Raw genomic sequence first — 12,454 nt, forward strand, 5'->3', positions numbered from 1 at the left:
TCACCGGGGAGCCTGGGTGTCCCACAGGACCCCGTACTCCTGTTGGTCCAGGTGGGCCCTGGTGGGGGGAACACAGCCAAAAAAACACCTCAAGTTCAGGATTAGGAGGGCGCTCAAGATGACAATCACTGCCTCCCACTCCACCCGCCAGGAAGCAACATGTGCTTCTTGTACAACGCTGTGTTCCTAGCTATCAACTGACAGGATCAGACACAGACATCATCCTGAGCTTGGCCCAACAGGACTTTTCCCCAGAAGTCCCTCCAGGGACTGAGCTGGCTCACAGACGCTGTGCACTGTGGCTGAAGCCCTAGGGGGAAGCTGGGGATGTGATGGCTCACAGACGCTGTGCACTGTGGCTGAAGCCCTAGGGGGAAGCTGGGGATGCGATGCCTCAGAGCCACGCAGAGTCACAGACAGAATGATGCCACCAAGGAAAGGGAGAGGAGCGGGTCCACCCCAGCACCCTCCCCATTGTCTCGGGGCCCCAGCTACCCACCCCGTCCTTCACATCCCTCTGCCTTCTCCCAGGACCACCTCCCCCCCTGGGGCCCCACACTCACCGCATCCCCTTTGTCGCCTTTGTTCCCTTTGGTCCCAGGGGGGCCCACTTCCCCCTGCAGAGGAAACGGGATGAGGGAGGACCAACTGGGACTGTCCGGACCCTGAGGCCCCGAGGCCCGCCCTCCCCATGAGCGCTCACCTTGTCCCCATCCTCGCCAGACGGCCCAACAGATCCAGGGGGTCCGGGGAGCCCCAGGGGCCCTGGGATCCCGTCTTTGCCTGTGGGTCCAGGGGGGCCACGTTCTCCCTGATGGGGGAGTGGAAGTGGGGATGTCAGGGGCCAGAGAAGAGGGAAGGTCCTGGTATGCGGGATCCTGAGGATGCTTGAGGAATACAGTGGGCAGGCACTCACCGGGGACCCCTTCTCGCCTGCAGGGCCAACAGGGCCTTGGCCTCCGCTTTGGCCAGGAAGCCCAATGCCTCCTGCTGGGCCCAGTGGCCCCCGCTCCCCAGGGGAGCCCTGAAAACAGGGGTAAAGGGTCAGGAAAAATAGCAAAGTAGTTCTCACTGATAGAGGACTTTCAAGCCGCCAAGAACTGAGTTAAGGAGATACTGGTGTCTTATCGACTCTGTTCCCTTCCCCCACAGCAGCCAGAGGGACACCTGAGTCAGGGCACACACGTCCTCCTGCTCACAGCCTTCCACGGCTTCCAGCTCACTCGGGAAATGGGAAATTGTCCTTACACAGGCCCTGCACAACCTGCCCCATTACCTCCTGCCCTCTCTGCCTCCCACTCACCCCCTTGCTCTCTTCCTTCCAGCCACACAGGCCTCACCATTTCCTCCAACATGCCACGCACACTCCAGCCCCAGGGCCTTTGCGCATGCTATTCCCGCTGCCTGGAACACTTTTCCCTTGTATCTCTGCATGGCTCTTTCTTCACCTCCCTCAGGTCTCAGCTCAAATGTCACCTTCTCAGGAGGCCTTCCTTGTCCAGCTCATTTCAAGGCTCTCTCCCTACTCCCCCTTTTCTGTGCTATTCATCACCACTGATTCTTTATTTCCCCAACTAGAATATAAGCTCCAGGAGAAAGGAGGTTTTTATATGCTGATGTCTGGCATGCAGTAAGTGTGGGACGGATCATCTCACGGATGGGGCCATGTTACAGGTGAGAAAACTGAGGTCATGGGTGTGACCCAAGCCTGTTTGACACCCAAGATAGTGGACTTAATCATGGCAATGCCCAGCTTCCCAGATGCCCCAAGGCCCTTCCACCCTGCCCCCCAACCAGCAGATGGGGTTACACTTACGTTGGCTCCAACAGGGCCCAGGGGGCCTTTGTCACCCTTTAAACCAATAGGTCCCTGAGGGAGGAGATGATTCAGTCAAGAGACACCCAAGGGTATGCTCTGTCTTCCTTCTGGAGGCTCACAGTTCCCCCCTGCTTCCTGGGCACTGAGGCTCAGGGGTCTATCTCCTCCAGGTCCCTCCTTTACTTTCATGGTTGTCCCCAGGATGCCACCACCATGTCCCTCCCCAGAGCGCCCCCTCCTCTTCCGCTTCACAGCCCAGCCAGGTACATTTGTGGGGGGGGCCTCCAAAGGATACTCACTGGGTCCCCAGGGGCTCCTTGGGGGCCGGGGAAGCCCCTGGGTCCAGGTGGTCCTTCCTTCCCAAGGGGTCCTGGTGGTCCCAGGTCCCCCTGGAGGAGTGCAGAGGAGGAAGGTCAGGCTCCAGAGAAGGGCTGTTTCCTCCTAGTCTGTGAATCTGGGCCCCCTCCCCCACGGGGTTGATTCTGAGGCCTGGGGTGGCATGGGGCCATTGGGGAAACTTTGAGACTTCCTAGGGGGCAGGCTCTCACCTTGACACCCTCTCTGCCTTCCAGGCCCGGAAGACCTTGTTCACCGGGAGGTCCAGGAGGGCCTGGGGGGCCCCTCTCACCCAGAGGTCCAGCTTCTCCTGTCTTTCCCTGAAGAGCAAGGAAGTTTATCTTGAATGGAGGTGGTCCAGCACTGGGGGAGGGGCTGTCTGAGATGCGCTTCCCCCCACATATCTCCCAACTGGGAAGACCTGTGGGGTCCGTTCTGACCTGGGGACCCACGACACCAGCTGGTCCAGGTGGGCCTGTCTGACCTTGGAAGCCCTGGGGGAAAAAAATTAAAAGGGGTGTCACCCAGGAGGAAGAACTAGAGAGCCTAATGGGGTCAGGGGTCAGAAGTCCAGAGGCCACTCACCAATTCTCCTCTCTGACCAGGGTGCCCAGGACGTCCATCTTTCCCCTGGGGGCCCTGGGGGACAAGGTAGGAGAGAGACGAGGCATGACTAAGGAGTCTCCCCACTCCCTGGCTTCCCTCCAGGCCACCCCCAATTAGGGTGCACTCACTTACAGGGGGACCCTTTGGCCCAGAAAATCCAGGAGGGCCTTGCAGACCTGGGAGGCCCTGAAATGGAACGAGAAACCATGGCCTCATCCCTCTGGCCTGGCCCCCTGAGCCCCACATAAGGACAAGCATACTGAGTGCTTTCTGCCCGCCGGGCACGGGGCCAGATGCGTGACACGCAGTCAGTCATGTCCTGTGTCACTGCAGCCCTTTGCGGTGGGGACGGTGGTATTCCCAGCTCATAGAGGGGGAAAACTAGGCCCAGAGAGGTCGAGTGACTTGCCCAGGGTCACACAGCAGGCAAGTGGCAGAGCTGGGACTTTAGAGGCTGGGTTCCTTCCACCGCATCATAATGCCTCCCTCCCTCCTGGGTTTGTCTCCCATCTGGACATGACACACGCTCACCTTTTCTCCAGGGATCCCAGCGGCCCCATCCTGGCCCACGTCGCCCTAGGACACAAAGGATAAGATTCAGGCTGCAGGACAAACCCAACTGGGAGGCCTTCCGGAGGGCCTTGGGGAGCCTGGGCCAGGGGGCCTGCGTGGGGGTCTGATCACCTGCCCAGCCCGTACCTTGGGGCCTGGTTGCCCGGTGGCACCAGGCTGCCCCCTCTCTCCGCGGGAGCCCTGAGCAGAAAAGAAGCAAAGATTAGAAGCAAGAGGGTGGGGGCAGCCAGGAGATGAGCCTGAGTCCTCTGGACCCCCTCCCTCTGTGACTCCTCCTTGCCCTACCAGGGACACCGATGTAACCCAAACCCTCTGCCCTGCCCACGTACGACCTCCCCACTGCCTCTCCTCCTGCAGCCCCTCCTTCCAGCCCTGCCCCCCCCAGCCCCGGCAGAATGGGGGAGCCATCTTCTTACTGGTGGTCCCCGCTCTCCTTCCAGGCCTGGCTGCCCCGCCTTCCCCTGGAAAATAAATCAGGTGAGGGGGAAGAAGAAGAAAGTTATGATGCAAAGACCTGACGCACACAGATACATCCAGGCACAGACCCAGAAAGAGCTGCATGTTTATTCACAAGGCTTTCTCTCTCTCTCTCTCTCTCTCTCTCTCTCTCTCTCACTGTGCAAAGATCACAGACACCCAGTTACACCTATGATTGCACCTACAGGGTCCAAACACAAGTGTGTTTGCCCAGAAGGACATCCACTTCTCCCAGACTGCATGCCGTAGCAGCACACGTTGGGTGACCTGCAGCCTCAGGTCGACACCCGGAGCTCCTCATGCAATCGGTCCCTTGCACACGTGCACACTCAACATAAACACATGCATGCATGGATTCACAGGAGGACGTGGTCCTTATAAGCACAGCAGTACACACAGACTCACGTGTGTATACTCCATGTCCACTGACACAGCGACCGAGCACACACAGCATGCACGCGTACATACTCCATGTACACAGACGTGCACCTGTGTGCATATCCACACCCTTTCACACACACATTTACGTCCACAGTCACACACGTGCACGCAGGCCTGGGTCCTTGCTTACCACAGGCCCACAGGTTGCAGCACCCAGACCCCATCCGACCCACCCTGAGAGGCCCGTGCACACTGGCACACACTGGCACATGTTCAGGAATGCCAGGTGGGGTCACCTACATGGGCCCTGTGCTGCGTCTGGGGATATGTGTGCAGACAAGTGTTTCTGGGCTTAGATACAGCCACCCAGGGGCCTCCCCACTGTCCTGCAGAGCCACACATGTCGTTCCTCCAGACAAGCCCTATCCTCTCCCCAGACCTCTGGATCATGACTCACCCGCTTCCCTTTTTCTCCTAATGGCCCCAGGGGCCCGGGAAAGCCAGTAGACCCCTGAGTGGAGAAATCGGAGAGAGAAGACTGGGGTGAGGAGTGGGTGGGGAGCAAAGTTGACCCCTCCCCCTTCAGCCACTCCATCCTTTCCAGAAGCTTCTTTGGTCCCTCCAGCCCCATCCTCCTCCAAGGGAGCCCTCTGCCCTCCTCTTCCCCCACGCTTGCTCAGTCCACTCCAGCCACACTGGCCCCTCCATGCTACTCAGGCCCACTGGTTCACTCCTGCCTCAGGGCCTTTGCACTGGCTGCTTCCTTTGCCTAAACTTCTCTTCTCTCAGGCCCCCACAGAGGCAGCTATCCCTCATCCTTTGGATCTCATTTAGATGTCAACTCCTTAGAGAAATCTGCCACCATCCTAACCACCATATCCTCCAAGTCACCCTGCCTCTATCACACTGTCCTCTTTTGTTTTCCCAAAATCGTTATACTGAAATGACCTTGTTCCTTTGCTTACTTATTCATTGTCTGTTTTCTCTGCTAGGACATGGTACTCTGGTCTTAAGTCTCCTCAACCTGGTACAAAGTCAAAGCTTACTTGATATTTGTTAACTAACTGACCCCAGTCCGTCTCGGCGGCATCCTCCCTCCACCCAGGAGAGGACATCACAGGCTCTTCTAGCCCCTCCCACCCCTCACCCCGTTTTGAATCCCAGACCTACCACTAGACTAGCTGTGTGGCCCTGGACAAATGGCTTACCCTCTCTGAGCATCAGTCTCCTTATTTGTAGCCTGGGAATACCAACAATACCTCCCTCACAAGATTTTGGGGAGAATCAAATAGGATAAGTTATAGAAAGTATTTTACATGGTGTGTGACATAGTGAGAGCTTATGACATGTTAGCTGTCATTATTCAGGCTGATGATTACTGACTGCTATGGACCAAATGTTTGCGTCCCCTCAAGTTCATGTGCTGAAACCCTATGTTGAAGAATGGTATTTGGAGGGGCGCCTGGGTGGTTCAGTTGGTTAAGCAACTGCCTTTGGCTCAGGTTATGATCCCAGGCTCCTGGGATCAAGCCCCACATCGGGCGCCTTGCTGAGTGGGGAGTCCGCTTCTCCCTCTCCTTCTGCCTGCTGTTCCCCCTGCTTGTGCTCTCTCTCTCTCTCTCTCTCTCTCTCTCTGTGTCAAATAAATAAAAATTTTAAAATCTTAAAAAAAAAAAAGAATGGTATTTGGAGGTGGAATCTTTGGGAGGTAAGTAGGTCATAATGGTGGAGCCCTCACGAAGGGGATCAGTGTCTTTATAAGAAAAGGAGACTAGATCTCTCTCTCTCCTTCCCTCCCTGTCCCTGTCTCTCTCTCCCTCTCTCCCTCTCTCTGTCCCCCTCTCCCCCCACCCCCTCTACGTGAGGATACAGAGAGAACACAGCTGTCTGCAAACCAGAGAGTCCTTACCAGAATCCAACCATGCTAGCACTCTGATCTCAGACTTCCAGCATCCAAAACAGTGAGAAATAAATTTCTGTTGTCTAGGCCACCCTGTCTAAAGCATTTTTTTATAACAGCTAAGACACCAACCTCAACTTAACCAACACACCATGCCTTCTGTCATGTATTACTTGCTGCCCAAAACACACAGACTGGTCTTGGCTAAGAGGCTTTGCTCTAACTCCCATGAACTCCTGCTCCAATCGGTTGAGTTCTATTCTTAGGTATTCTTGAGTTTATTCCCAAGTCTGTTTATGTCAGTTGCCCTTGCTATTGGAGTCATGTGACTTAATGAAAGTTTACAACAACTTATGGAATGCAGAAAGGAAAAGAAAGATATCTACCAAATCTAAGTTAAATGGAAAAGACTCAATAAAAAGGGAAGTCACTAAAAAAAGTCACGTCAAATGAGGCATATCCACAAGATAACTGCCAGATGGAGATGACAGAAGTGTGGGACTCTGGAAGGATTTTGCGCTTGGATTTCTTCCCAAGTGTCTAAGTTTCTGTTCCACTTTATATAAACCCAAACTATAAATCTTCAGTGATGTAATGTGGGTGTGGTTTAGGCAGAAAGACAGGTCTAATCAGCAGCCTCATCCACCAAAAAACTGGCAAACAAATGTACATTTTTATATAAGTACATTTTATTGTAAGTTATAATTCAATATATGTAAGGCATGGATTTTTTTTTTTTTTTTTTTTTTTGTGGTTCTCCTCCTTACTGGCTTGGTTTTAACCAACTCTAATTACACCAAATAAGAAGGATCGTATAGTTTTATTATCAAAATTATCAGTGTTATTATAATCAAATGGATGAGATAAAGACTACTGGTATCTCCATTTTACAATGAAGCAAGTGGGCTCAAGAGACTTGCCCAAGGTCACTTAGCAGGTAAGGAGTGGGTATTTGAACCCAAGTCTGATACCAAAGCTCACAGCTTATGCTGTCTCTTAGTGACCCAGGGGGTGAACAGCTCACTCCCATAGACCACAACCTGGCCCTCCAGATGTTACTCAGTCTCTGAATGCCGTCCTTGCCTACCCCCTACCCCTTAGCTTCTTACCTTAGGGCCTGGACGTCCTGGGTAACCTGGGAGACCTGGCACCCCAAGCTTGCCCTACAGAGAAATTATGGGACAAATGTCAGAAATTGCAACCTGAAGGTCAGAAAAGAAAGGGCAGGATGGCTGGAGCATGGTGACAGGGGCAATAGGGTGAGATTCAGGGAGTTCAAGTCTTGGCTCCTGCCTGCTAGGGGCATATCTTTGGGCAACTCATTCTATTCTATTCTGTTCTATCTCAGCTTCCTTGTCTGCAAAATGGGGATAAAAATTCCTGTTGCCTGTGGTGGTTTTGGGGATAAAAATCAGATACTGTGCATGAAATTGCTCTGTAATGCTGAGTTAAGGAATTAGACGATAAGTGTGGTAGCAGCCTCCTGAGGTTGGAGATAAAAGAACCAAGGGCAGAAGAAAAAAGTCCGGGGAACATCTTGGCTGCAGGATGGGAAGCCATAGAGTAGACTGGAGAGGGTGACCAAGGTCCATTCACCTTCTCCCCAGCTGAGCCTGGGGGACCCTCCTCGCCAGCCAGTCCCTCCTGCCCCTTCATCCCTTCCGGACCATCCTCTCCCCGGGGGCCGGGGGGGCCGGGGAGCCCCTGGAATAGAAAGGAGGTATCAGACCCTGAGTCACTCCTGCTCCCTCCAACTCCCTATCTGAGCCCCAGCACCCTCCCCCCTTCACTGTCTTCCCCAAGCGCCCCAGAACCACTAGATCCCTCATCTGGGAGTCATCTTACCCGATCTCCCTTGAGCCCCCCATCGCCCTTGAAGCCCGGGAAGCCATCCTCTCCCTAGGTGGGAGAGAGTGCAGAGGTCAGAGGTCAGAGGTCAGGGCTTCAGGGAAGGGATACAACCAGAGTCCCATTATTAGGGCTCCCCCCGCAACCAGGACCCCCCCCTTCTCACCTTCTCTCCTTTCTCCCCCTGGAGACCGCGGTTGCCAGAGGTACCCTGAAAAATAAAAAAGATCTCAAGTCCCTCCCCTGCTTACAAAGGGCCCTCCAACTCAGTCCCCTGCCCCAAAACAGTCAGGACAGTCCCAAAAGGATACTGGACAGGAGTGGAAGGGGGCAGCCTTAGAGGAAATGACCTTTCTCCAACGCCTGCTAGTGTGGTGTGCAAGAGGCTGCCTCTCCACCCCTCTTCCCACTGGCAACCTCCCAGGGTCATCTGTGTGGGGGTGTGCAGGGAAGGCCAAATTTCCGAGTAATTGATTCCAATCTCCCGGGGACACTGTGTCCACAGTTCCTTCTGGCAGGAGAAAGAGGATGAACATTCCAGGCCCCAGTCTCATTCTAAAGGCAAAGGAATGTTCCCCATTGTGCTGGCTACAATGCGACTCTGTGCCTGGCAACAAGGCGAGTCTGTGCTTAGCTACAGCAAAGCTGCTCAGTTCAAGCCCAGGTGCCCAAACCCTGGCCTTGGGTTGCAATGAAAACTGCACTTGACTACAGTGTGACTGAGCTCAGAGACTATAATGAAATTGCACTTGGATACAACATAACTGTGTTTTGACAATAGCATGATTGTCTCCAGCCACAGAGAGACACAATGTAACCGAGCTCAGAGACTATAATGAAATTGCACTTGGATACAACATAACCATGTTTTGAGAATAGCATGACTGTCTCCAGCCACAGAGAGACAAAATGTAACTGAGCTCAATGACTATAATGAAGTTGTACTTAAATACAATATAACTGTTTTGACAATAGCATGACTATCTCCAGCCACAAGGGTATTCACTTGACCACAACCAGCTACCAGGATTCTCTGACCTGGGCTACAATGTAATTAGACTCAGTTACAACATAGGCTTCAACTATATATAACTGTGCCTGGTTACAACGTAACTCTGAGTTTGGCCTCCCACAGGAGTCTGTGGCTGACTACAATATAGCCCCCTCCTTGGTTATAGTATAACTGAGCTTGCCTACAATGCAAAAATGTGATGAGTTGCTTCTTGGCTACCACCAAACTCTGTTCTAGACCACAGGTACTATTCTTGGCTACAGTGTAACTGGACTCATATTAGATATGAATTCCAATGCCCCTGCCCTTGGTCAACAGTATAGCTCTTGGCTGATCCCAGCATTTTTGTGCTTGAGGATCACATGGCTCTGGGCTTGAGTTAAAACCCAACTGTCTGCCTCACTACGGTGTGCTGAACTGGACCGTGTTTACAGTGAAATGGGTCCAGCCTCTGATGGACCTAACTATTCTCAACTACAACGCAACAACTACACTACTTCCCTTTGGCTGTTCAGCTCCAAGCAACGCACACACTTCTACATATGGTCACTCAGATTGAAACCCCACTCCCACCACACTTCTCCTAGCTGACTGATACCTCTCACCACACATGCACACGTTTCTTATGAAGCTGGTTACCCGAAGCCAATGTGAATGACTCATCCCTACTTGCAGGCCCCAAGTATCACATACCTTCACACCCCGAGGTCCAGGATAGCCCGGGGGTCCTGCTGACCCTTGTGGACCCTGAGATGGAGACAAGATCAGTGCCATCCTGTTCTTCCCCCACCTCCCGTGTGTTCCCAGTGCCCTCATCTCTCTCCTCGTGAGCCCTGCCTTTCAACCCTCGTCCCCAACCCAGTCTCTCCTGAGGCCCACTCACCTGGGCCCCTTTCTCTCCCGTGGGGCCCTCATGGCCTGGGTGACCCTGGGGAAAGTAGTCGTCAGAGACCGAGATTTGCCATCCAAATTCCCAAGCCTCCCCCTTCTCCTCCCTCCTTTTGCCCACACCCAGTTCTCACCGGAGGGCCATCAGATCCTGGAATGCCTGGAATTCCTGGGTTTCCAGGGGGACCCTGAAAGAAGATGAACAGTAAGGGAAGACAGATGGGTCTCAGAGTCTGGCATCCCACCAGGAACAGCCTTACTCAGACCTGCAGGTACTCAAGGTCACAGGACAAGCATATCCCACAGGCTAGGAAATCTCTTCCTAGCTTTGCCCAGATTTGCTGTGTGACCCTGGGCAAGCCCCCTTCCCTCTCTGAGCCCCAGAAATCCTCCATCTCTGGGAGAGTTGAGACAAGGGAGGTAAAAACAGTGTTGGGGGTAACTCCCCAGCCACATCCTTTTCTTCAGAAGTGCCTCTGTCTTCATCTGATGAGAGGTGGGCCCAGGCAGGCATGAGGTGACCCCCTATGTTCTACAAACAGTGGATAGGTCCAGAAGTGGGCACCTTGACCAACTAAGCCAATCAGATTTTCTTCTGAAGTTTTGAGGTAAGTGACACCTCACTTCATAGAAACTATAATCAGATGGATTTGGGTAAAAAAACTATAAGGTCAAGAGGAGCTAGGGGCTGAAATTGTGATTAAAGCAGCACAAAACCACGTAGAAATGGAACTTGGGGGTGAGGACAGACTAAGATATGGGCAGAAAGAAGCCTGTCTGCTGGCGGAGATAGAACAGATGTGCACAGGAATAAAGATGACACCACAGGGCCCCAGAGAAAGGGCTTTCCCGGCCCATGGGTCTTGCTAATATTTGCAATGACTGGCATCTGTGGGTTCCCCTAAATCCAGAGAATATGTGATCTAGCTTTGGTGGATTTCTGTTTCTCCCAACCAACCCTTCCCTAACAATGATATTTTTTTTAACTCTGGGCTTGTTTAAGGAATGTTGCAATTTATCATTACCCAGGGCTAATAAAAGGGTCCTGGTGGGAAGCTTTTCCTACAGATAGAGCTGAAGGAAGAAGACGGGAGAGGGTAGTGGTAGGTGGGGCTGTCACTTACCTTCTCCCCAGGAGTGCCAATGGGTCCCTGAGGGCCAGGGAGTCCCTGGAAACATAAAAAAGAAGGTAGAGGTGGGGTGCCTGGCTGGCTCAGTTGGTTAGGCAACCGACTCTTGATTTCAGCTCAGGTCATGCTCTCAGGGTTGTGGGATTGAGTCCCGCATCGGGCTCCACGCTGAGCATGGAGCCTACTTAAGATTTTTTTTTCTCTCTCTCTCTCGCCCTCTGCCCCTTCTCTGCTTGCTCTCTCTCTCTTTAAAAAAAGGGGTGAAGGAAAGCATGAGAAACGGGTAGTGAGCTCGGAAGTGGAAAGGTTGGGAGTGCTCTATGACCTTGGCTGACTACTACCGCCCCCCAATTATTGAAAATGGTAGCTCAAACCTGGGACCCGGGATTTCCTTGCTGTCCTGGAGGGCCCGATTCTCCTGGAGGACCCTGGGGAGAAAGTGGGGGTGCTGTGAAGCTGAAAGGGATCGTGGTGTTGAAGTGTCAGTGAAGTTGAAATGGGAGTCATGGGAGTGGACAGGGATATGGATGGATGATCACGGAGTCAGGACATCAGAAGGCATTAGGGGACAGAAGGCAGAACACGTACCACATTTCCTTTGGCTCCTGGAGCACCATCAATTCCAACTACACCCTGGGGGGAGGAGAGGGTGTGAGACCCGGGCAGATACCACACAGGAGCCTGAGTCTGAGACACTGAGAGGCACAGGTGGAAAGATGAGCGGGCAGAGAAACCAGGTAAGAGAAATGGACATGCAGAGCGGACAAGAGGTGAGAAAAGGACAAGCAGGGTGGTGACAGAAAGTGACATTCTCACCGGCCGTCCCAGGGGACCAGGGGAGCCTCTAGGGCCTATCAGTCCTCGGGGGCCCTGCAAAGAGGTAGGAGCATTATTGCAGCATCGCTGCTCTGAGGCCCCATGAATCATGACTCCCTCCCCTGTGCCAGGCAAAGGATCCAGAGGTCCCCGATACTCACTGGCTCCCCAGCCTGGCCAGTGGGCCCCGGAGGTCCTTCGGCTCCCTGTGGGAAAGCGTTCATCACTTGGTGACGGGGAAGGAGGAAAAACACTCAGAAAACCACCTTCCCTCATCTGGCAGACTCTTCCAGAGGATCCGAGAGTCAGAGCTTGAGGCAGTAACCAACAGACTGAGCACATGTGATTCAGTTCAGGCCCCTGACCCCAATCCTGGGCCTGCAATCCTGAGTCTCACCTACTAACTCTGGTACTAGCCCCCAGCCCTCAATCTATCTTTTGGAGCCCCACCGAGGCTCCTGACCCTCGCCTCTCATCCAGTCCCCTGAATACTCTATTCCTCTCCCCTTCTGGCTTTCTAGCTTCTAGACCATTCTCTCTCTTCCAAACTCACCTTCTCACCATCCTCTCCTGGGGGACCAGGTTGCCCCACATGGCCAAAATCACCCTGGAGTTAGGAACAGAGGGGAGTTCAGAGTGGAAATGTGGGGATAGAGACCAGCCCCACA

The 12,454-nt window shown here is 53.4% G+C and overlaps 1 protein-coding gene across 6 annotated transcripts in view; it reads right to left on the reverse strand.

Moving 5' to 3' along the window:
• The window catches only part of COL5A3 (collagen type V alpha 3 chain), a 37,149-nt gene that overhangs the window by 12,579 nt on the left and 12,116 nt on the right, over positions 1-12,454 (reverse strand). For 5 of the 6 annotated variants that reach the window (XM_027586299.1, XM_027586304.1, XM_027586303.1 and 2 more), the window contains 27 exons: positions 12,340-12,393; positions 11,948-11,992; positions 11,787-11,840; positions 11,559-11,603; positions 11,345-11,398; positions 10,965-11,009; positions 9,975-10,028; positions 9,836-9,880; positions 9,646-9,699; positions 8,107-8,151; positions 7,938-7,991; positions 7,689-7,796; positions 7,202-7,255; positions 4,650-4,703; positions 3,751-3,795; positions 3,461-3,514; positions 3,293-3,337; positions 2,894-2,947; positions 2,741-2,794; positions 2,596-2,649; positions 2,368-2,475; positions 2,119-2,208; positions 1,817-1,870; positions 917-1,024; positions 704-811; positions 564-617; positions 5-58 (listed from right to left, as the gene is read on the reverse strand). In XM_027586299.1, coding sequence (XP_027442100.1) covers positions 5-58; positions 564-617; positions 704-811; positions 917-1,024; positions 1,817-1,870; positions 2,119-2,208; positions 2,368-2,475; positions 2,596-2,649; positions 2,741-2,794; positions 2,894-2,947; positions 3,293-3,337; positions 3,461-3,514; positions 3,751-3,795; positions 4,650-4,703; positions 7,202-7,255; positions 7,689-7,796; positions 7,938-7,991; positions 8,107-8,151; positions 9,646-9,699; positions 9,836-9,880; positions 9,975-10,028; positions 10,965-11,009; positions 11,345-11,398; positions 11,559-11,603; positions 11,787-11,840; positions 11,948-11,992; positions 12,340-12,393 — 1,647 coding nt within the window. The remainder of the gene's footprint in view (positions 1-4; positions 59-563; positions 618-703; positions 812-916; positions 1,025-1,816; positions 1,871-2,118; positions 2,209-2,367; positions 2,476-2,595; positions 2,650-2,740; positions 2,795-2,893; positions 2,948-3,292; positions 3,338-3,460; positions 3,515-3,750; positions 3,796-4,649; positions 4,704-7,201; positions 7,256-7,688; positions 7,797-7,937; positions 7,992-8,106; positions 8,152-9,645; positions 9,700-9,835; positions 9,881-9,974; positions 10,029-10,964; positions 11,010-11,344; positions 11,399-11,558; positions 11,604-11,786; positions 11,841-11,947; positions 11,993-12,339; positions 12,394-12,454) is intronic. The other variant, XM_027586301.1, reaches the window with a different exon arrangement.

Source organism: Zalophus californianus, chromosome 1 (assembly GCF_009762305.2).
Source record: "Zalophus californianus isolate mZalCal1 chromosome 1, mZalCal1.pri.v2, whole genome shotgun sequence".
Lineage (NCBI taxonomy): Eukaryota > Metazoa > Chordata > Mammalia > Carnivora > Otariidae > Zalophus > Zalophus californianus.